At 34.9% G+C, this 25,313-nt stretch overlaps 1 protein-coding gene across 3 annotated transcripts in view; it reads left to right on the plus strand.

Moving 5' to 3' along the window:
* Window positions 1–25,313, plus strand: part of GOLGA4 (golgin A4) — a 120,812-nt gene that overhangs the window by 75,152 nt on the left and 20,347 nt on the right. For all 3 annotated transcript variants that reach the window (XM_008590069.1, XM_008590071.1, XM_008590070.1), the window contains 10 exons: window positions 654–832; window positions 4,173–4,304; window positions 4,983–5,138; window positions 6,516–10,753; window positions 11,328–11,449; window positions 12,337–12,467; window positions 18,321–18,434; window positions 20,346–20,366; window positions 20,548–20,616; window positions 22,448–22,523. In XM_008590069.1, coding sequence (XP_008588291.1) covers window positions 654–832; window positions 4,173–4,304; window positions 4,983–5,138; window positions 6,516–10,753; window positions 11,328–11,449; window positions 12,337–12,467; window positions 18,321–18,434; window positions 20,346–20,366; window positions 20,548–20,616; window positions 22,448–22,523 — 5,238 coding nt within the window. The remainder of the gene's footprint in view (window positions 1–653; window positions 833–4,172; window positions 4,305–4,982; window positions 5,139–6,515; window positions 10,754–11,327; window positions 11,450–12,336; window positions 12,468–18,320; window positions 18,435–20,345; window positions 20,367–20,547; window positions 20,617–22,447; window positions 22,524–25,313) is intronic.

The following is a 25,313-nucleotide window of genomic DNA, read 5'->3' on the forward strand; positions in this document are numbered from 1 at the left end:
CTCGACACTGAGGGTTGCGGTCCGTTGCCGGACACGAAAAAAAAAAAAAAAAAAAAAAAAAAAAGGAAAAGAAAATGCGTTGTTTAAATATGTGATTTAGCCAGTAAGTGTTTAAAAAAAGAAACAAACAAAAAATGCTCCTCTTTTATTATATGGTTAAGAAGTTTTTAAAAATAAGATTTGCCAAAGAATAGTTTTTCCATTCTTAAAAATGTCCTAATGAATATACAATAGTATTACATAATTATTAATGATAAATGAGTTAAGAACTGAATAGGAAACAAAAAAGCAATTGAAATTATATAGTACAGAATTAGGGGCAGATCCTCATTTCTTTAAATTTGCTATCGATAAGGACACTGGTGGGGAGAGTGAGGAACCTTTAGTAATTTAATATTTTTTTCAAAAAGTGAGGCTCATATAAGCAGTTTTAATTTTCTAATCCAGAACTCAACAACAAATTGGTTTCAGTGACTGAACATTTCTTGCGGCTTTGTTGAACAACTCAGAAATTTCTCTTAGCTTAGAACAATGATGAGTTTTTTAATCTGTCCTGCTACTGCTGCTCTTAGTTCCTGTAAAATGAATGTAAAACACTTTAGCTTGATGATATCATTTCTTGAGATACTTGTTTTCTGCTGTTTTCATTATAGCTTTTGAGGAACTTGAAAAAGCCTTGAGTACAGCCCAAAAAACAGAAGAAGCACGGAAAAGAATGAAAGCAGAAATGGATGAACAAATAAAAGCTATCGAAAAAACAAGTGAAGAGGAACGTATCAGTCTTCAACAGGAATTAAGTCGGGTGAAACAGGAGGTTGTTGATATAATGAAAGTAAGAATAATTCTGGATTGAAATGGGCTACAAGGGGTACAAAATTTGAAAACTTAAGTCTGATGTTTTTCATACAATCTTTGTACAGAACAGCTAATTTGTATTTTAGATCTTGATGTTTAGGATATAGTAAAAAAGCATGTTGATAGAGAAATAAAGTTAATACTGAGGTAATTCTTTGGATCCTTTTAGGCTTTGCTTTCTCTCCCGTGGGCCATGTTATAAACTAAGCTGTTGCTTAACTGCTTTATGACTCCCTGACTCTAGGCTGCTTAGCTGCTTCAGTAGAATATCTTTCATAGAACTTGGCCAAGAAACTACTTGCCTTGTGTGTGTCTTTGAGGGAATGAGGGAATAAGTGACTGAGGGGCTAGGTTGTTAAAATGTTTTAAAGGATCATTATTACTTAATATGTTGGTTACTCTTAAAAATATAGATAGATTTCATTTTCAAAATTAGCTTTTTGGAAAGGTCTTTTTAAAAGAAATTAATGCATTTTTAAAATCCCATAGTTTTCCAGTTTTTCAGAAATGTGAATATGCCATCCTCATGACCCCTCCCTGCCCCCAGCTTCCTTCCTCACCCATTTTTCTCTGCTTTGGTTTTTGCCTATTTTTCCTCCTGTCATATTTGCCTTTGTTGACTCTTTGCCCATTTTATCTAATTCCTTTGTTGGCTCTGCATTTATATTCTTGATACATGTTGAGTATCCCTTATTCCAAATGCTTGGGACCAGAAGTATTTCAGATTTCAGATTTTTTCAGATTTTGGAACGTTTGCAGAATACGCACTGGTTGAGCATCCCTAATCTGAAAACCTGAAGTCTGAAAACCTCCCTTGAACATCTCCTTTGTGCATCACGTTAGCACTCAAAAGTTTCAGATTTTGGAGCATTTCAGATTTCATACTTTTGGATTAGGGATACTCAACCCGTATTTGATTATGGCCACTAAAATGGCTCAAGATAAATTATAGATCTGAATAGGTAAGGCTTTGATTTCAGAGTTGCGGTGTCTTTTTTTACAACTTCTGATAATGTTTCCATGCTTTTACTTACTAGTGCTTAGTGGGTATTATATAAATAATTACAGTGTGCGTACAGATATAGAGGGGGCAAGTTATATTCTTTTCATAAATTTTCTTCCTCTGTTGAGCTATAGACAACTTGCAAAGTAGAAGTTATTTATGACTGATTATTTGATATACAAGTCTTTAACTATAACTGCCTGACTGTATTTTAATTTTTTAAATAATTAGTCATATGATGTGATAAGTAATGTTACCATGGACTAACAACCTAAAAATAATGAATTATTTTGAATTATTATTATTTTGAAAAATATTTATTAAAAAAATAAAAAGTATACAATGAAAAGATTCCCCTCCATTTTAGCCCTTTAGTTTTTTCCAAAGAAAACCACTGTTTTCTTTTTGAATATGCTTTGCAGAGATAGTCTCTGCCTATATAATTTTTCTTTCATGTTCTATAATCCGCTTTGATTTTTTTAACACAAAAGATAGAGTGTTATATGCTGTTCTATATTTTGCTTTTCCAGTTAATATTCTATCTAGGAGATTGTTCCTTATCCATTGATAATTGATAATGATGCCCCAGTTGTTTTAAAGGCTACTCAGAATTTCATTGTATGAATGTCCCATAATATAATCAATCTCTTGCTAATAGATTTTTAGATTTTCAGTTTTTGCTACTGCAAATTGTGAATATCCTTATGTGTACTTGCTCATATATGTATTTCTTTAGTATAGAGGCCTAGAAATGGAATATTACTCAGACAAGGATAATGTATATTTTTAGTTATTGGCTAGTTGCTACAGGTTTTGTAGAGGACAGTTTACACACTCACAAGCAGTGTATGTCCCTCCCGCTAAAGGTGGTGTTATTTAACCCTTCTGTCTTTCCAATTTTATAAATAGGGAAAAAAAAAAAAAAAGATGTCATTGTAGTTTTAATATGCATAACTCTTACCAGTATGATAAACAAATTTTTATGTTTAAAAGAAATTTGTAGTTTTTCCCCTTGAGTTGCCTGGCTGAATTCTTGACTCATTTTTCTTTCGGGCTGTTAGTCTTTTTCTTATTGATTTATAGAAGTTCTTTAATTATGGTGGGAATTAGCCCTTTGGATATGAGGTCCTTTTATCCAAATAATTTTCTGTTTGTTATTTGTTGCCTTTTGGGGCTGGGGAGGGGGGTGGCTGGCCAGTACAGGGATCTGAACCCTTGACCTTGTATTTGTTGCCCTTGTTTATGATTTGTTTTTGTTTTTGTATTTTGTTTTTTTGGGGGTTTTTTGGCCATGCAGAAATTTTTCTTTTCCTAGTAGTTGAATTTATTAGCCTTTTTCCTAAATGCTGCCTGGATTTTGTTCTACTTAAAAACACATACATGCTTCAATTCTGAGATCATTAAAAAAAATTCTATTTTTTCTTCTGGCATGTTTACAGTTTCATTCTTTTATGGTTACATCTTTGATCCAACTGTAACTTATTTGGTGTGAGGAGTGAGGTAGGGATTCAACTTAACATTTTTCCAGATGACTACCAAGTAGTCTCTAAATCATTTACTTAATAACCCACTTTTTCCTATCTGTTGTATTATCTTTATTACGTACAAAATTATTAAAGTATCAAGTATGGGTCTTTTCTGGATTCTCTGCACTCCATTGCTTTGTCTATGTGCTGGTATTGCACTATTTACTCTAGTTTTATAATGTGTTCTATTTGGTAGCCTCTATTCTCTTATTTTTTGGAAGAGTATCAGCTAGTCTTGCATGTTTATTTCGTTTAATGACAACCCCCCCCCCCACCCCCCATTGTGTTGCTAGTTCTCTTTGATTATATATATTTTTTAGGTTTATATAGAGGTATTTGACATTTTTATAAGATTGAGTTTTCCTACCTAAGAAAGAACAAGTCCAATATCTTTTAATAAATAGTACATGCCTGGAAAGCTATGCATTATTAGATTGTTGCAGCCAGGGCAGCTTGACCACAGTGAAGTGCCTTCTCTGAGAACATCTTTATTCCCCATGCTATGCTTTCCTATTCTGACCAGTGTGGAACATCTGTGCAAGACGTGGAAATAGAGCTTCAGCCACACACAGGATTCTACTGTCAGCACTTCTTGTCTTAAACTAAGGGAAAAATGTAAACTGGTTTTTCTTTTAACAATCATGGCTTTGGTGACTTTTGATCTATGCTGGAAATATGTTCCAATTTTTCCTCTTAAGTTGATTAAACTATAATAAAGTATTATTTAGTTGTAGAATTACGTATTTTATTCTGGGTGTTTTCACTTTATCTTTTTGACTGATTTTCAGAAATCCTCAGAAGAACAAATTGCTAAACTACAGAAGCTTCATGAAAAGGAGCTGGCTAGCAAAGAGCAGGAATTGACCAAGAAGTTTCAGAACAGAGAAAGGGAACTTGAGGAGCAAATGAAAGTAGCTCTTGTAAGTATTGTACCTATTTTGTTCTTGCTGTAGGTAAACTTGGCAGAGTTATAAAACTGTTATTTCCTTACCTCTGCCTCTCAGCTTGAGGTCAGACTACTAGCAGCCATGACCTTTGAGTGTGCAGAGATGGTAGGAAGTAGGCAAGAAAGGCTGACAGAGCTCGTTAGCTTAGTATTGTGTGAAAATTAAATTTACTGACCTAACAAGCTTTCATCAGGCTTTCAGTTTATTTGTTTGTTTGTTTATCCATCCCTCCCACCCTGGCAGTAGGCTAGGGATACGAAAAGGAGAAGACAGGTTATCTGAAGCAGAGACTGCATAACTTATTTCAGGAAGAATGTCTAAAAATTCACCAAATTGAATATACCCACCAGAGTTCAAGGCCAAGGCTCAGAAAGTTTTGTCTGAATTGCATTTTTTTTTTTTTTTTGTCTTTTTCGTGACCGGTAAGGGGATCGCAACCCTTGGTGTGGTGTCGCCCGCACTGTGCTCAGCCAGTGAGTGCACCGGCCATTCCTATATAGGATCCAAACCCGCGGCGGGAGCGACGCTGCGCTCCCAGTGCTGCACTCTGCTGGGTGCAGATCAAATGAAATGAATGATTCCTGTGGAAGTACTTTGGGAATGCTGAAGATTTATGTGGTTCTAAGGTGGTATTAATTGTTTTTGGCACAGGAAAGGAGTCAATCAGAATATTTGAAGATTACCCAAGAAAAAGAACAGCAAGAATCTTTGGCGCTGGAAGAGTTAGAGTTGCAGAAAAAAGCAATCCTCACAGAGAGTGAAAATAAACTCCAAGACCTTCAGCAAGAAGCAGAGGCTTATAGAACTGTAAGTTTAAATAATATTCAGGTTCCAGAGCTATGAAGTTATTTGTATATGGAAAATGTTGTTCTCTCTCCAGTCCGTATGAAGTTTCAGAGAAACCGTTGTTTCACTGGGTTAGATTTATGTATACATGCCTTTCATTTGTAGGTAGTGAGAGCTATTTATGGGAGTGGTTTTGGTTTAGGGTTGTGTTTGCTACGTGGTGCTCTTGGTTGTGCCTTTAGCTGGCTGTATTTCTGTCAGCCATTCACTCTGCTGCTTTGTGCTCAGACTATGCAGCATCTCCACTCCATTGATCGCCAGGAAGTGGCCTCACTTTGTAGCAGCACTTGTCCTGGCATCTTCCTGCTTGTCCAGCTTCATCTCATGTCATGTCTTAAACATAATCCATTCTTTGTTTATATCACAGTTTAATTACACCAGTACCCTGTTTTTGCATTTAAGTTTTTCTCAGCTTTTCAATATTAAACATAGTCCTGTAGAGAACATATTTGTATATTTGTCCCTGTGTGCACATTTTTAACGTCCTCTGACATTTCCTTCAGCAGTACTTGAAATGTACTACCTCTTTAGAAAACCAATGGATGTTATTTTGATTTTTTAGCTTTTGCTCTGGTTTAGACAGTGAAACAGTCACAATTCTTACCCATAGTACTAAACTGTGCTTTATTTTTTTATTACCAACATTTACAAAGGGTGGCATGGTAGAGTGAAATGGGCACTTAGGAGGCCAAGATCTTCCACTTTCTAGCTTTGCTAATTAATTGTACCTCAATTTTCTCACTGGTCACATGAAGAGATTGGATTCAGTAATTCCTTAATATTTTTCCAGCACTGACATTCTATGGCTCTGCCTTACTTAACTCTTTTTCCTTCAGAATCAGTATTGGTATTTTCATGACATAATAGTAATCTTTGGTAAAATTTATAAAAGCTCCTCTTTTTGAAGGAAACCTTCTAAATAACAATTTTAGGGGTGGAAAAATCAGGTACTATATTTTTCTTCCAAAATTAAATTATGAAAGTAATAAAATACTGTCGTAGGTCTTAAAATAGAAATAAGAAAAAAAAATACATCTTCCTATCAAAAGTTACTATTTTCTATTTTATGATTTATTTCTTTTTGACTATCCATTTAGAATATTCTTGAAAATACAAGTAGTTGAAATGGTTACTCAAATAAGAAGAAAGGATCTGGAATTATTGGTTGTGATAAAAATATAACTTTATTATATGATTCTTTTAGTAGTGTTTGGTATGATATGTAAAGTTATTTGTCTAAATTTTAATCTTTAAATAGGTGGTAGACATCATATCTTTATATCATCGCTAATCAATAAGTATGTACTTTAATAAAGATACATTTGTTTTTATTAACAGAGAATTCTTGAATTGGAAAGTTCTTTGGAAAAAAGCTTACAAGGAAGCAAAAACCAATCAAAAGATTTAGCTGTTCATTTGGAAGCTGAAAAAAATAAGCACAATAAAGAAATTACAATCATGGTTGAAAAACACAAGACAGAATTGGAAAGACTACAGCATCAGCAAGATAACCTTTGGACTGAAAAACTCCAAGCCTTAAAGCAACAGCATCAGACTGAAATGGAAGAACTTAGAGAAAAGTGTGAGCAAGAAAAGGAAACATTGTTGAAGGACAAAGAGATTCTCTTCCAGGCCCACATAGCAGAAATGAATGAAAAGACTTTAGAAAAGCTTGATGTGAAGCAAACAGAATTGGAATCATTATCTTCTGAACTGTCAGAAGTATTAAAAGCCCGTCACAAACTAGAAGAGGAACTTTCTGTTCTAAAAGATCAAGCAGAGAAAATGAAGCAGGAATTAGAGGCCAAGCTGGATGAACAGAAGAATCATCACCAGCAACAAGTTGACAGTATGATTAAAGAACAAGAGATGTCTATCCAGAGAACTGAGAAGGCATTAAAAGATCAAATTAATCAACTTGAGCTTCTCTTGAAAGAAAAGGATAAGAATTTGCAAGAACATCAGGCCCATGTAGAAAATTTAGAGGCAAATATTAAAAGGTCTGAAGGGGAACTGCAGCAGGCATCTGCCAAGCTGGATCTTCTTCATTCATATCAGAGTACCACACATGAGCAGGCAAAAGTGTATGAGGAGCAGTTGGCCCAATTGCAGCAGAAGTTATTGGATTTGGAAAAAGAAAGAATTCTTCTTACTAAACTGGTAGCTGAAGTTGAAACACAGAAGAAAGATGTTTGTACTGAGTTAGATACTCACAAAACCCAGGTGCAGGACTTAATGCAGCAACTTGAGAAACAGAATAGTGAAATGGAGCAAAATGTAGTATCTTTGACCCAACTCTATGAATCCCAACTTAAAGATAATAACATAGAGCAGGAACAGACAAAGCAAATCTTGATGGAAAAGGAAAATATGATTTTACAAATGAGAGAGGGACAGAGCAAAGAAATTGAGACACTCAAACAGAAATTGTCAGCCAAGGAGGCTAGTATTAGTATTTTGCATGAGGAATATGAAACCAAATTTAAAAATCAAGAAAAAAAGATGGAAAAAATGAAGCAGAAAGCAAAGGAGATGCAAGAAACATTAAAGAGGAAATTGTTGGATCAGGAAGCCAAACTTAAAAAAGAGCTTGAAAATACTGTTCTAGAGCTTGGTCAGAAAGAAAAACAGTTCAATGCCAAAATGTTGGAAATGGCACAGGCTAACTCAGCTGGAATCAGTGATGCAGTGTCAAGACTGGAAACAAACCAAAAAGAGCAAATAGAAAGTCTTACTGAGGTGCATCAGCGAGAACTCAAGGATGTCATATCAAACTGGGAAAAGAAACTTAATCAGCAAGCTGAAGAACTTCAGGAAAAACATGAAATCCAATTACAGGAGAAAGAAGAAGAGGTAGAAGAACTGAAGCAAAAGATTCTCATATTTGGGTGTGAAAAAGAAGAGATGAACAAGGAAATAACGTGGCTGAAGGAAGAAAGTGTTAAGCAGGATACAACAATAAATGAATTACAGGAACAGTTAAAGCAGAAGTCTGTTCATATGAATTCCCTCTCACATAATGAGACTAAACTGAAAGCACAACTTGAAAAGCTGAAGGTTGACTTGAATTATTCTCTGAAGGAAAATACTTCTCTTCAAGAGCAGCTGGTTGAACTGAAGATGCTGGCAGAAAAAGATAAGCTTAAGGTTTCTGAGTTGACTATCAAGTTGAAAACCACAGATGAAGAATTCCAGAATCTGAAATCTTTATATGAAAGAAGTAAGAAAAGCCTGGAGGATAAAAACTTAGAATTCAAAATACTGTCTGAGGAACTAGCAGTTAAACTAGATACTTACTGTAAGAAAACTGAAGCCTTATTAGAAGCTAAAACAAATGAGTTAATTAACATTAGTAGTAGTAAAACTACTGCCATTCTCTCTAGGATTTCCCATTGTCAGCACCACACAACTAAAGTTAAAGAGGCCCTGCTAATTAAAACATGCAAAGTTTCTGAATTAGAAGCACAACTTAGACAGCTAACAGAGAAGCAAAATATACTGAATAGTTCTTTTCAACAGGCTACCCATCAGTTAGAAGAAAAAGAAAATCAAATCAAGAGCATGAAGGCTGATATTGAAGGTCTTATAACTGAAAAAGAAGTCTTACAGAAAGAAGGAGGCAATCAGCAACAGGCTGCCTCTGAAAAGGAGTCTTGTATCACACAGTTGAAGAAAGAGTTATCTGAAAACATCAATGCTGTCACATTGATGAAAGAAGAGCTTAAAGAAAAAAAATCTGAGATTAGCAATCTTAGTAAACAACTAGCTGATTTGAATGCTCAGCTTCAGAATAGTATCAGCCTAACTGAAAAAGAAGCAGCCATTTCATCACTAAGTAAGCAATATGATAAACAACAATGTGAATTGCTGGATCAGGTGCAAGATTTATCTTTGAAAGTTGACACACTGAATAAAGAGAAAATTTCTGCTCTTGAGCAGGTAGATCACTGGTCCAACAAATTCTCAGAATGGAAGAAGAAAGCACAGTCAAAATTTACACAGTATCAAAATACTATTAAAGAATTGCAGATGCAGCTTGAGTCAAAAACAGAGGAAGCTAGTGAAAAGGATGAGCAGATAAATTTATTGAAGGAAGACCTTGATCAGCAAAATGAAAGATATGAACGTTTAAAGGGTGAAATGGAGGAAAAGAAGAGCGAGATGGAGAAAAAGGCGTGTAATTTAGAGACTGAGTTAAAGACTCAAACAGCAAGAATTGTGGAGTTAGAGGACCACATTACTCAGAAAACAATTGAAATTGAGTCCTTAAATGAAGTTCTTAAAAATTGCGATCAACAGAAGAATATTGAACAGAAAGAATTGGTTCAGAAACTTCAACACTTTCAAGAGTTAGGAGAAGAAAAGGACAACAGAGTTAAAGAAGCTGAAGAAAAAATCTTAACACTTGAAAATCTAGTGTCTTCCATGAAAGCTGAACTTGAAACTAGGAAGAAAGAATTAGAACATGTGAATTCAAGTGTGAAAAGCAAAGAAGAAGAGTTAAAGGCACTGGAAGATAGACTTGAGTTAGAAAGTGCTGCAAAATTAGCAGAACTGAAGAAAAAAGCTGAACAAAAAATTGCTGCCATCAAGAAGCAGTTGTTATCTCAAATGGAAGAGAAAGAACAGCAATATAAGAAAGGTACAGAAAGCCATTTGAGTGAACTAAATACAAAATTGCAAGAAAGAGAGAGGGAAGTTCACATCTTGGAAGAAAAACTTAAGTCATTGGAAAGTTTACCACAATCAGAAGCATTGCTTATACCCAGATCAGCAAAAAATGTGGCAGCATGTACTGAGCGAGAAGCAGATTCCCAAGGCTGTGTGCAGAAGGCATATGAAGAAAAAATCAGTGTTCTACAAAGAAATTTAACTGAAAAAGAAAAGCTATTGCAGATGCTAGAGCAGGAAAAAGGAGAGACAATTTCTTCTCATTCTGAAATGCAGTACAAATACCAGGAGCTCTTAATAAAGTTAGAACATGCTGAAGCAAAGCAACATGAGGATCAAGTTATGATCGATCATCTTCAAGAAGAACTTGAAAAGAACAGGAAATATTCCTTGATAGTGTCCCAGCATGTAGGAGAAGAGGGAGATAAAAATAACATAGGGGCAAAGCAAAACTTGGCAAATGTGGTTGACGATGTTCAGAAAACCCTCCAGGAGAAGGAAATAACTTGTCAGATCTTGGAGCAAAAGGTAAAGGAGCTGGATTCCTGCTTAGTAAGAGAGAAGGAAGTACATAGAGTTGAAATAGAAGAGTTGACCTCAAAATATGAAAAATTACAGGCTTTACAACAACAGATGGATGGAAAAAATAAACCCACAGAAGTTTTGGAAGAAAGTGCTGAAGAAAAGTCCAAATCACATGTGGTCCAACCCAAATTGCTTCATAACATGGAAGCCCAGCACAATGACCTGGAGTTTAAATTAGCAGCAGCAGAGCGGGAGAAACAGAAGCTGTGCAAGGAGATTGTTAAATTGCAGAAAGACCTTCGAATGTTGAGGAAGGAGCATCAGCAAGAATTGGATATACTAAAGAAAGAATGTGAACAAGAAATGCAAGAGAAAATCAAGTAAGTTTTATTTCAGCATAAATGTTTTTAAGGCAGTCTTCTGTAATTGTCTCCTTTTTTGGTGCCTAATATAGTTATTTTAAGTTATTTGGATGTTTTGCCTACCCAAAGTATTTAACATAATTCCAGTAAATTAAATACTGAGGAGCAGTAAACAATTTAGGGCAAGAGGCAGTGGTGTTCCAAGTCCAGTTAGGGGGAAAAATCTTTTCTGCATGTAAGAACATGATTATGAGGTATATATTCAAGTAATTGTTTTCTTTTTATTACTTTTAGTATTAGCATTTTTATTGTATAACGTAGATATGTATGATGAAAATTTAAGTGGAGAAGAAAATATTCTCCAGTCCCCAGGGCTACTCCCTAGAGGTAATTATAATAGTTTATATATTCTTTCAGAAGTTTTCTGTGCCTGGACAAACACACACACACACACACACCCTTAAAAAGGTGTCATACCAGTGAGGTCATACTAGTGAGGTCACACTGTATGCACTGTTTTGAAGACCAGGTAACTCTTTGCAACCTCTTCTTTGTGTGGCAGCGGTTAACTTTTTACATTTTTCTTACTCAGACAGGAGCAGGAAGACCTTGAGTTGAAGCACAATTCCACATTAAAGCAGCTGATGAGGGAGTTTAATACACAGCTAGCACAAAAGGAACAGGAGCTGGAAATGACCATAAAAGAAACTATCAGTAAGTAAAAATTTAAGTTCAATAAGGAACAGATCATAATCAGCAGAGAATGATTAAAAATTTTCTATTTGCACTTGCAGTAAGTGCTTTAAGTTATACTGAAGAAAAAGATGATCCTTGCCCAAGAAAATTCTCTAGTGGAAACCTGCCCTGCCTGGCAATGATTTGCCTTAAAGAGAGAGGAGGAGCAGGTGAAAGAACCTGAGAGCATTAGCTAATTAATTACCTTATAAAGGCACTTCTGCTCAGCAAGAGGGTACATGTATTAGTTCATTTCTGTTGTTTATAATGGAATAACTGAAACTTGGTAATTTGTAAGAAAACAAAATTTATTGATAAAGTTTCAGAGGCTGGGAAGTTCAAAGTCCAGGGTACACATCTGGTGAATCCAGGGTACACATCTGGTGAAGAGCTTGCTGGTGGTGACAGTGATGCAAGGGTCTCATATAGCAGAATGGCAAAGCAGTGAGAGAGAGCTCCTTGTGCACTCTCGTTTTAAAGCCTTCAGAACCATGCCCATGACCACAATTAAACTATCAATTTATTAACCCATTTACTAAGACATTGTCCTCACAATCTAATCACCTCTTTAAGGCACCCTTTAAGGCCCCACATTTCAGTTACCGTAATAGGATTTCCCATTCACTTAACACTGTCACAGTGGGGACCAAGCCTCCAACACATTTAACTTCTGGGGATTCAATTTAATCCATAAATACTGCATTTGATCACTGTTGTGCTGGATGTCTCATTAAAAACATCTTACAGTGCTTATATAAAATTGAATGTTACCAAAATGAATTTGAAACAGGGTTCTTAGTGAAAATAGGATATAGATATTAACTGGACTAATATGTTTTCTTATGTGTGTCCATTTTATTTATTAGATAAAGCCCAGGAGGTGGAGGCTGAACTTTTGGAAAGCCATCAAGAAGAGACAAATCAGTTACATAAGAAAATTGCAGAGAAAGATAATGATCTAAAAAGAACAGCCAAAAGATATGAAGAAATTCTTGATGTACTTTATTTTCTCCCTCTCTCTTTTGAAATTTAGCCTTAATAGATTTCATAGTAGTGCTGAAGATGATATCCTGTTTTTCTAATGTAGAAGGGTTTTTTTTTGGCTCAATATTATCCAAACTAATACTTGAGTTCTATATGCAGATTTATAAAGAGTCTGATTTTTGCTAGGCTTGTAGCCATTAGTAGAATAAGATAAACCATGAATGCTAGTGAGTACTTTGGGTTCCAAGAACATTTTCAAATGTAAAACAATATAAATTACTCTTGTTGGGTTACTGATTCTTTAGTTACTTCAAACCTTATTTCACCATATGCCAAGAACCATTTGATGATTAAGAATGTGTAAATCAGAGAATTATGCCTCAACTGACTATGTCAGCAGCAGAAGTCCAAGCTAGGAACAGATTCTAATAATTATTATTTTAAATGTAATTGAAATGGCTAAAATTCCAGGATACCATACGTGCCTATAGATGCTACCTTTGTATAATTTTTGAGCTTTAAATCTCATTATGAAAAGATTTAAATAATTCCACATTTTCTTATACTTCCATAGAATATGTGTGTGTTATATTTTAAAAAATACTGTTACATCTTGAATGCTTAAAAAATGTTGGTATTGGAAGATACACTCTAGCTAGTTTAGTTTTATCTTCTGTTTTTTGCAAGTGAGTGATTTCCCTAAAACTACATAGTAAATGGTAGAGCAGTGATCTTTCATTAGCTGTACATATTTTATAAAGACTTCTCCCTAAGAGAGGAACTTGAAGAAGGCAACAGTTATTTATCATGGATAATTAATCAGGGAGCTTCATTTGTAGGGGATAAACTGTGCCACAGCTCTGGAGTTCCCTTTTGTGAGCTATTTCTCTGTCTCTGGACATGTGGGGTAGCAGATGGTAGACTTTCTGAGGGTCATGATAAACCTGTGTAGGTAGAGGGGTGAGGAAACTAGGAGACAGGTAACTAGGCCCTCTGGCATGATTCCTTCTTGATAATCTGCTGTATATTAGGGGAACTAAGGAAGTGGTCCTCCAAGCCTCAGGCTTAGAGTAATTGACTAAGTGGGCAGGAAGTGGAGGGTGGGCAAGGGAGTGGACTCTTTCCCAAGCCTCTTCCTGTGCCTTTGACCAGCACTGTCTGTTACAAAGTAATGCAAGCCACAAATGTGAGCCACATTGTAATTTAAAGTTGTCTAGTAGAAAAGAAAAAGAAACAGGTGAATTTAATTTAATTTAATTATTTTTATTTTTGTTTATTTATTTATTTTTAAGATGACAGGTAAGGGGATCTTAACCCTTGACTTGGTGTTGTCAGCACCATGCCTTCCCAAGTGAGCTAACCGGCCATCCCTGTATAGGGATCCGAACCCACGGCCTTGGTGTTATCAGCACTATACTCTCCCAAGTGAGCCACGGGCTGGCTCTGTGAATTTAATTTTAATAACGCATGTTAACTAACCCAGTATAACCAAAATATTATTTCCACATGTAGTCTTATACACACTCTCACAAATTCATTGTATCTCAATTTGGACTAACCACATTTCAAGTGTTCACTAGCCACAGTTCTAGGGTAGCTAGTGGCTACTGTATTGGATAGGGTAGTCTTAAACTTTCAACTCTCAAGTCTGGGGCTAACTTTGTAATTAAATAGGCAGTCTCCATCTAAACACCCCAAATGCATACTTGTCTTGAAGAATTTTTTTAAAAATGTAAATACTACTAAGGATATTAGCAATTCTCAGCAAACACCATACTGCTTTGATTCTGAGGCATATTTTCTAGCATTTTCTCATATAAAGATTTCTGCGATTGGAGTTTTATATGGGATTTGTATGTATTATGTAGTGGTATTTTTTTCTCCCTTTGAAAAACTGTTATCAGTTAGGTTTTCTCAATGACATTGTAGAATTCTGTATTTTTGTCATCGGTTAAAATAATTCTGTAGTTTGTTAATAGAAAATTTGAGCACAGAAACATTTTCATTTTTCTGCCTTTCCTACTTAGATAACATCCTTACCATTCTTCCATTGGAAAAAGCTGGGAACTTTTGTCATCCTTGATTCCCACCTTCTACCTCCTAAGCCACTCACACATATACATCTACATATCAATTAGGACATGAAATCTGCACAATATCCACCATATAGTAGACTCTCAGGATGTGGCTTTTCATTGAATCATATTGCTTGTTCTCTGCACCACTACTACCACAGTGTATTAGTCTGTTTCAGTTGCTTATAACAAAATACCTTGAAACTGGGTGATTTACAAAGAAAATGAAATTTATTGCTTACAGTTTCTGAGGCTGGAAATTCCAAAGTCCATCTGTTGGTGGCAGCAGTGACCCAGGGGTCTCACATTGCAAGGTGGTGGAAGCAGAGAGAGCAGAGAGAGAGACAGACTCTTTTAAAACCTTCAGAACCACACCCCTGACCACCATTTTTAATTCATTCTCTACTGCACGGTCCCACAATTCAATCACCTCTTCAAGGCCCCCAACTTTCAACTACCATAATAGGATTTTCCACCCTCTTAACAGTCACAGTGGGGGCCAAGTTTCTAATACATAAAACTTGGGGGACATAATACAAGCTTCAGTGAGTTTTTGGGGGACAGCTCAACACACACAGTCTGGGTGGGCAGCCATCTTTCATCTGCTCTGGTCTATTTTATGAGGGTACTTCAAAAAACTTGTGGAAAGATTTATATTATCTTGCAATTCTATTTTTCTACAAACTTTTTGAAGTACGCTTGTATTAATTTCTCATCTGATCTTCTTGCTGCCGATCTTTTTTTTTCACACATACTCATCTGTTCCTATCAGTTATTTTCTATCTTGAAACAAAGGTATGATCACATTACTTCTCCTAAATATGTCCAGTGGCTTCCCATTTTCCCAGTGATACCTCTTCCGGTTCAGTCTGTGTTCCAGCCAAAGTCAGCTTTAGCTTGTTCTTCACTATATTTTACCCTGCTCATACTTTTCATTGTGTCTAAAATCACATTCTCATTCACATTCATGAATTAAACTTTTATTTAGGAAAAAATTTTAGAATCAAATTTATTCACATGGCTTAATTCACATTCATGAATTAAACTTTTATTTAGGAAAAAATTTTAGAATCAAATTTATTCACATGGCTTAAAGATCAAAGTAATATAAAGTATACTCGGAGAGTGGTATACAATGAAAATTACACCCATTGTGTTTTGTGTCCTGTTTCCCTTCTCCCTCCACAAGCAACCATTTATTTCTTTATGTAATATTCCAATGTTTCCTTATGCAAACAGAAGCAAAAGTGAAATATATTGTTTTTCCCTTTCCTACTCAAAAGGTAGCTTTTTGAATATGCTTTTCTGCATCGTGTTTTTTTACTTAATTTTTTGAAGCCTCTTAGATATAATTGCATCTGTGTTCCTTTGACATTCATCTGTATTTGTTACCTCACTTATAACATGTAATTTTTGTCATACACATGTAGGAATGTACTGATGTATCTGTCCTTTCCCCTAGAATGTAAGCATCTTGTGGGCAGAGATTTTGTTGTTCATCGTTAGTCTTTAGAACCTAGCACAGTGCCTGGCAAATACTAGACACTTGGTAAAGTTTAAGGAGGTAACACATGGTAGGCAGGGAAGAATTCATTTGGGAGGAGGGTATGGTGACAGCTCAAAGGAGGAGCTGGGTACTCACAAGTAAGGGAGCTGACCTACTAGCCTAGTCCCAACCTCAGAGCAGTCTCACTAGAAGAGTAGCTCCTAAAGCTACATTAGATACAAAACTGGTTTCTTTTTTTTTTTTTTTCCTTTTTGTCTTTTTTACTGACCGGCAACGGGATCGCAACCCTCAGTGTTGCGCCCGCACTGGGGACCGGCAATGGGATCGCAACCCTCGGTGTTGCGCCCACACCGCGCTCAGCCAGTGAGCGGGAACCGGTCTCCACATGGGATCCGAACCCTTGGCGGGAGCGCCGCCATGCTCCCAAGCGGCGCACTCTCCAGTGCGCCACCGGGCTGGCCCCAAAACTGGTTTCTTTTTAACATTGACTGTATTTTAGTGATTTGGCTTTGGCATAATAACTAGTCTTTAAAACATAATCTTCACATATATGCGTAAAAATTCAATTTAACTGATTTTTCTTGTTTTTACTTCAAAGCAACAAAAGCTAGAAAACATTTACAAAGGATATTACAGAACGAATTGTTTCTTAAGTTAGAAATAACACATGAAGGATTCTTTTCTAATTCTTAAAAGGCTTGCTTTAGATTGGTATCCCACAGCTGTCAAAGGAAATGTCAGACATAGCTAATTGTCATATTAAAATGGGGGCTTAACTGAATAAGTACCTATAGAGGTATGATCCTTCCAAACAAGGCTAAATTGCATTGGCACAGTCACATAAGATGTGCAGTGATAAAATAAAACAGTAAACCATGACTAAGGGCAATAATATATCTACAACAATTTCTGGTTAGTGGTGGTTTAGGGGTAGAGGCCAGGTTAATGTGTACCTTAGTGGAGAGACATCTAAGGAGGCTAGTTACTAGAGGTATCTGCTTTGCTTATGTTGACAGAAGGGGTTTGTTTTTTTTCAATTAGTCTAAGAAAGTTTCATAACAAGTGGTATTTAAAATTTGGTTTTCCAGGTGTCATGTGGTTCATTGCCTTATTTTGTGCCATCGAGTCTGTTTTTGTTTGTTTTAGAGAATGATGTTTCTTATTTCTGGCAATTCATCATCTATTAAATCGGATACCTGTTTGTGGTTGTTTTTCCTGTTAAGTCTCTTACTCAGCAAACATTGTCTTCATTACTCAAATCAGATCAGTATTCCAATTCCAAATGTTCTTTTAGCACAGAAGTTATTGAAAGATTTATAAGAACAAGGACAGGTGTGGATTGCTCTGTACATAAATCATGGCAATTATCAAGAAAAATGAAGGAATGTAAGGATGGGCAAAAGGCCTTTTATCAGGGCAGTCAAAATAGAAGGAGGGCAATTTTTATGCCAAATTTGATAAGTAGGATCATTGGACCAATAAGTCATATACTACTTTTTCTAATTCAGTCTTGTCTGTCTTTTTGCAGTTAGGGCAAATGAAGACAGTACATTGGATCAGTACAGTTAGACAGTAATTAATTGTTTTTTTCAAAAGTAGATTTTATTTGAACATTTTAACGCAAAGAACACTGAGTTGATATGGGGGCAGACGTATAGGAGATGTGCAGGTTTGCCAAACTAGGACAAAGGACCGTTGGTTTATTTATGCAGCCTATCCAAAGAGAGTGGAAAAAAACAAAACAAAACTTCCCAACTTCTTGTGATCAGGAAGTTGCCAGCTAGTTGGGCAATGCTGTGATATAAAAATATCTACTAGTTTATTTTAATGAATATTTTCTGGAAATCAAATCCCAATATAGAAAAGCCCAAAGTCTTAAAACACAGGATTTATATTGTAGTTTGGTCACAACACTGTTATATCCTTAATTGTTGCTTAATCTGAGAACCCTAGTTTAAGGAGAAAAAAACAGTTTAATAAGCTTTGTGGGGTGAAAACAGAGGGAGTGAAGGTGGGAAAAATGATATCCTAGGAATAGAAAGTAGCATTGAAAAGGGCTTGGAGTTGAAAGTGGGGCATGAAAGACAATGTTTAGGGCACAATGAAACTGATGAATTAAAATTTAATTCATCAATTTAAGTGAAATTGATGAATTAAAATGAGAACAGTAGTGTGTTCTTAAGTGTTTATTTCTCCTACTGAAGTAGTTTTCTATGTGCTGTGTTGCCTGTATTCAACGTTATTCTGATATGTTTGTTTATTAACACATTTTTTTATTCTAAAGGCTCGTGAGGAAGAAATGACTACAAAAGTAGTGGACCTGCAGACTCAGCTTGAGGAACTACAGAAGAAATATCAGCAAAAGCTGGAGCAGGAGGAGAACCCTGGCAATGATAATGTGAGAGGAACTTGAGTTTGCTCTACATGTTTCTTGAAAACATTGTTACTTCTATGGTTTGACCTTCCTACTAACGTACATGTTTATCTCATTACATCCTATCAAAAACCTTTTGAGAGAGATTCTTCCCTCCATTTTATAGACAGTGAAACTAAGGTTCAAAGAAGTTAAATAAAATATTCAAGCTCACACAATAAATGTTGTAGTGGGAATTTAAAGTCAATCAACCAGACTTCAAAGCCTAGACATTTGTTATACTAGTTCTTCTCTATCTTGTCTATGGAAAGAATAGCCGACGGAGGTGAATCTCATGGCCCTGGAGCATAGCCAAAAAGGGTCTGTAGCAAGTATGGTATTTTTAGATTTTTATATTTTGTGCTAAAAATTTATGTAAAATGTATACTCTATAATATGTCCTTAGTTGTAGTCACATAAAAATGCTGTTTTTAGTTCTGTACCTTTAAGAAAACCAGTTTCTGTCTTTTGACTTGGTTAACGGACCAGATACAGATGCAAGGTGATGATTTTGGAAAACTGGACTGAATTCAAAGAGAGGTGCCCTGCATATCCAAGCATTTTTATAATCCTGATCTTTAAGTGGAATTGATGGTATCAAGAATAGATCACGTTTACCCTGTGGCGGCTTGTCCCATCGTATACCCCAACAAGTGCACACCCACAAACTGGGGCATGTGGGCCCCATTTGAGAAGCCTGACACCATATAGTTATACTTCCTAAAATGTTCATACTTATCCAGGATGGCCTTTTCATAGCACTGTCATGAGGGTCTTGGGAAAGTGGGTGGGCACTGTTCATGACTTTATCCTCAAGAGGATTCATTACAGGATGCCAGTTACCAGATAGCAATTTTCTAGGCAACTAATGACATGGATCACTTTCCCAAAATGCAGAGAAGAGGCCTTTATAAAGGCCTTTGTTATGCTGTGCCCCTTGGTAGGTATACCTCGGTGTAAACACCGAGGAAGCTGAGAGGACCATTTCTTTGTTTCTTTAATAGCTATTAAGTTAATTCTGTTTAAATTCTTTTTTTTTTTTTATGGCTGTTTGGTCATGACTTGAATATACCAAGTGCTATTAAATATTACTTTCTATGAGAAAATACATGTATTTCCTAGTCTAACACGAGCTTTTCTTGAGTATCAAAATAAGTATTAATGTTGCATGTAGTGTCATTTTGACCTGTGTCAGGATGCCAGAGTATTTAAGGATTATGAGAATAATATTCAGAAGATTTTCTGAGTCTTTGTGTTGTAAGAAAGGAGAGAAAATATCTTCAACTTTTATTTCTACTCTAAAAAATATTTTTCTGTTTTGTTCTTCATGACTTTTTATCCTTTTACTTCCAAGCATTTTTTGGTGCTTCAGAATATCTTGAATTGTATACCAGTATTGAATTTCAGAAAAACAATTTGTGATTATAGCTCAGAGTGGAATCCCAGAAAACGTGCTTCAGAAATTTCCCTAAAGGGTGTACATGCTTTAAATATATGTTAATATGTTTAATTTTAAAAAAATATACAAATAATACATGAACATATTCTTGTTGTAAAAGAGTCAGTTAATACAGAAGTATACAGAATAAAACCCCTCTTGGTGAGCACCTCCCTTTCTCAAGTGGTAATCATTGTTTGAAGTTTGGTGAGTGACCTTCCTTTAACCAATGTGAGATTACCTATGTTTTTGTCTAATTAGACTGTAATAGTTTCTGTAACAAAATAGACCAGGTTTAAAAGCAAATATTTAAAGTTACCTTACCTCAACTCTGACTATCCCTTAAAACTATAACACTGATGACTTATTTTCTTGTAATTTCATATTGCTCTGTTTTATTGTTGCTTTACCTGTAGATTTTATTATATATATCATTTTTTTTTCTTTTCCATTTTCAGGAAACAATTATGGAGCTACAGGTAAGACTAATTCTTCATTGAATTTGACTGAAGGTAGTGCATTTTAGGAGCATTCTGTGTTATAAGTTAAAACATAAAGAGACTGTTTTAACAAGGAAAAATTTTCCAAGAAGTTCAGAAATGTGTCCGGGCAACGATGAAATCCCTATGCATTTCAGATATGACTTTTTGTTCTTTTCAGACACAACTAGCACAGAAGACTACTTTAATCAGTGATTCGAAGTTGAAAGAGCAAGAATTCAGAGAACAGGTACAGGCCTAATAGGTGCCTTTATTTTGAACTAACTAAGTTTATTTTTGTATGAACTTTGATCTCATTTAGCTGGTTTTTTAAAAAAATAATTGATTTAATATTGATTTAGTAGTTGGCTTTGAAATTCTTCTGTCTTACACAGGAAATTTTATTTATAAATCCAGAGGTGCTAGAGGCTATCTCTGTAAATTCATGATCATATAAGTTTAAATAATCACATTTGCATACTATTTTTTCTAATGCTTAACCTTTTGGATAACAATTTGTGTTTGTATAATTTGTGATAACTTAAGTTCTAAACAGAAGGGTTTTTTTGTTGTTTTTTTCACAGAGAAAATACATTGACATCAATCTTTGGTACTTTTTCTTAGTGGTTAAATTGTCCTAAAATAATATGATTTGTCCACATATTATCCATGACAAGATATGGAATTCGATTTAAATAGACCATGTGTGTGTGTATACCTCCAAGTATGCACATGTATGCACACACCAGTATATGTGTATTGTGGTGCAAGATCTTTAGTAAAGTGTTTTTTCAAACTGTGGAGAAATAGTGGTTCAAGTTAGCAGGCTGAGTTTAAAGGCTAATTCTTCAGGGATTTTCCAGTTCTCTTATTATCATACAGGCAGAAATCTTAATAACTGTTAAAACTGGGTGATGGATGGCTATATGGCATTAATTGTACCATACTTTTTTTATTAGAGTATATTTGAAAATGTTCATAATATTTTAAAAAATTCATGAAGACAGATACTGAGTCTTAATGTTACTTTATTTTTTCCTACTTCCCCCCGTGGTTTAGTTTTTCCCATCTATTCTCAAGGTTACTGCTTTAAAATTCTCTTCTAGCACCCTCAAATCTTCAAAACTGTATTAGCATAACAATTTTAGTATTAGTTACTTTTTCATGGTAGGATACACTTAACATAACATTTACCATTTTAATCATTTTAAATTCATTCAAAATGTTGTGAAGCCTGTCCCTATTATCTAACTCCAGCGCATTTCATCACCTCAAAAGGAAACTCCATATCCATTAATCAATCACTCCCTATAACTTCTTCCGCACAGCCCCTGGCAACTGTTAATCTGTTTTCTGTCTCTGTAGATTTGCCTATTCTGGGTATTTCATATACATGGAATGATACAATACATAACCTTTGATGTCTGTCTTCTTTCACTTACCATAATGTTTTCAAGATTTATCAATGTTGTAGCATATATTGATACTTCATTTTTATGGTTGAATAATATACCACATTTTGTTTCTCATTCATCAGTTGATGGACATTTGGACTATTTCCACCTTTTGGCAATAGCGAATAGTGCTGCTAAGAACATTTGCATACAAGGTTTTGTTTAAACACTTGCTTCCAATTCTTTTGGGTATATACCCCGTAGTGGGATTGCTGGATCCTATGGTAATTTTATGTTTAACTTTTTAAGGAACTGCAAAACTGTTTTCCGTGGCAGCTGCACCATTTTACCATCTTAAAGAGTTTTGAGTGCTCTTTATGTATTCTGGATACAAGTTCCTTATTAGATACATGATTTGCAAATATTTTCTCCCATTCCATAGGTTCTTTTCACTTTCTTGACAGTGTCTTTTGAATGCCAAAATTTTAAATTTTAATTAAGTCCAATTTATGTATTTTTGTTGGTATCTGTGCTTTTGGTGTCATATCAAAGAAAGCACTTGTTTAAATTTTATTTGCCTATATTCTGGGTTCAGCATTAAAAAATCTAGTGCCTGTAGCAGTGCTTTTTTTTAAACATGTTTCCATATCAGTCTTATGATATGGTTTGAATATTTGTTATTTTTAGATTCACAATTTAGAAGACCGTTTGAAGAAATATGAAAAGAATGTATATGCAACAACCATGGGGACACCTTACAAAGGTAAGAGATATGTTATCCATGGTTATCTCTTATTGGTGGGTTTATGGATGATTTTAATTTTTGTCTTTGCTAATTTATTTTTTTAATTATTTATTTTTTAATTTTTTCTTAATTCACAAATAAAAATTATATATATTGTGTACAACATGGTATCTTAGAGTTTGTATTCATTGTAGAATGGCTTAATTGTGCTTTACTTCACATACTTACCATTTTTTCTGGTTAGAATACTTAAAATCTACTCTGAGCAATTTTCAAGAATACAATACATTGTTATTAACTGTAGTCACCATGTTGTACAATAAATCTCTTGAACTTATTCTTCTTATCTAACTAAAATTTTGTATCCTTTAAATAACATCTTCCCACCCTGCCACAGCCCAATATACTCTGCTTCTGAGAGTTGAACTTTTTTAGATTCCACATATAAATGAAACCATATGGTATTTGTCTTTCTGTACCTGGCTTATTTCACTTAATTTGATGTCCTCCAGTTTTATCCATCTTGTTGAAAATGACAGGATTTCCTTCTTTCCTAAAGCTGGATAGTATTCCATTGTGGCTAATCTATATTGTTTACAATAAATGTATTTTTACTTTGTTATTTTACCAATAACACCTGATTTTAAGGAAAGAATAATAGTAATCTAAACAAAAATTAATACACACTTGTTTTAAAAAAATCAAACAGGCTGCAGAATATAAGTGAAACTGCAAGTTTCTGATTCTCCACTCTCCAGATGGACCCAGTTGACTATTTGTGTGTATTTTTCCTGACTCTTCTTTGAATGCAAACATTTTATGTAATTTGCTACATGCAGTTACACACACACACACACACACACACACACACACACACACACACACTCTTGGTGCTTCCTGTTTCTTACTATTACAATAATGCTGTAATTACTAATTTTAAACTAGGATTTAAGGAGGAAATGATTTCATAAAAATGCTTATATTCAAGATGGGGAAGGATGATTAGGAAATATTTTTCTCTTCATTTAAATGGAGTATTCTACTTATGAAACATTTTAAAAGTGAGCTTGAGTCTTTACATAATGGTTTCCTTGAGATAATCATGATCTTTGAATAGTAGAACAATTATTCATTCTCTAAAGTTCAGTTTCACTGCCTCACTGTATTAAGAATAGTTTTATTTTGGTAAGTGTTCTGTAAAACATTTTGCTTTCTCATGGGAGGCACAAGGGCATCAGTCAAAGCCATTTAGCATTCTTTTGTGTTTTTGAAAGTTCTTATTGCTGTGAAATAACATAAGATACTATACAAGTTTTAATTAAACTAAACAGCTTCCATTGGTTTCTTTTCAAACCACTCTTCAAAAAGAAGTAAAAACCAACCTGGAAGTTTCCTGTGCCCACTGCAGAGATGATTTCTGCTGCAAAAAATAACTTGCCGTAGCTATGTCACTGTATGTGATTCTTAGCATAGAACTGTGTTGAATCAGTGCTTAGCAGTGCTTAGAGAATAGAATTGACTCTTTTTGTTTCAACTTAATAATTTCATACTTGATTTTTCCCTTTACTTTTACGAATACATATGTACAGTTTATTTAATAGCTAACATACGTGTAATACTAAGTGCTACTGTTATAAACACTTTTATATATCAACTCATTTAATCCTCTCAAAAACCCAAGCAGTCTGGTGGAATATGCACATTAATCTCTTCACCCTGCTGCCTTTTTAAAGAGTAAGGGTAAAATGAGTACTGACCATGCAGGAAGAAATAAAATATTACCAGTTCTTTAGAAGTGCCTTTGTACTTCTCTACAGAAATGTATTTATGCCTTTCGTTATGCTGACATTTTTCCTCCTCAATTTTTGTTAATCATTCTCTCTTGTTCATTTACCACCTATGTATATATTTTTAAGCAATATTTTGTTTGGATTATGTTGTTTTGGAACTTTATATAATGCAATCATACTGTAAGCATTCTTATTTGACCTACTTGCTTCCTTTGCTTAATATCTGGTTTGAGAGTTAATCATGTTGTATATAGCTGTGATTCACTCATTTCCATTATATTAATTTTGTTTACTCTTGTACATGTTTCCTAGTACACATGTGAGAGACTTTCTCTAGAATATACACCTAAGAGTGGAATTACTGGGTCATAGGATATGAACATTTTTGTTTATATCCTATACTGGGTTAAGCCAAACTGTTTTCTATATTTTTTGTACTAATTTTCACTTCTGTCGCAGTGTGTGAGATTTCTCACCACTCCAGCTCCTCCTCAGTGCTGGATATATTAAGGCTCTTCAATGCTTTGCTGATCTAAATTCTGTTCAATATCTCATGCTTTTTAATTGCATTTCCCTTATTAGTAATAGGTTGAGCATTTTATATGTTTGGTCATTTGTTCATTCATTCATTTTAGCTGTGTGTGTTTCTTCTTTTGTGAAGTGCTTATCCATATCTTCCATTTCATTTAAAATTATGTTGTCTGTCATTTTCTTATTTTTTTTAATTAGCTCCCACATATAAGTGAGAACATGTGGTATTTCTTTTTCTCTGCCTGACTCGTTTCACTTAATATTATTCTTTCAAGGTCCATCCATGTTGTTGCAAATGGTAGTATTTCATTCGTTTTTATAGCTGAGTAGTATTCCATTGTGTAGATATACCACATTTTCCGTATCCACTCATCCGATGATGGACCTTTGGGCTGATTCCAGCTCTTGTCTATTGTGAAGAGTGCGGCAATGAACATTGGGGAGCAGGTATATCTTTGACTTGATGATTTCCATTCCTTTGGATATA

This window comes from Galeopterus variegatus, unplaced genomic scaffold (genome assembly GCF_000696425.1).
Source record: "Galeopterus variegatus unplaced genomic scaffold, G_variegatus-3.0.2 Scaffold5835, whole genome shotgun sequence".
NCBI lineage: Eukaryota > Metazoa > Chordata > Mammalia > Dermoptera > Cynocephalidae > Galeopterus > Galeopterus variegatus.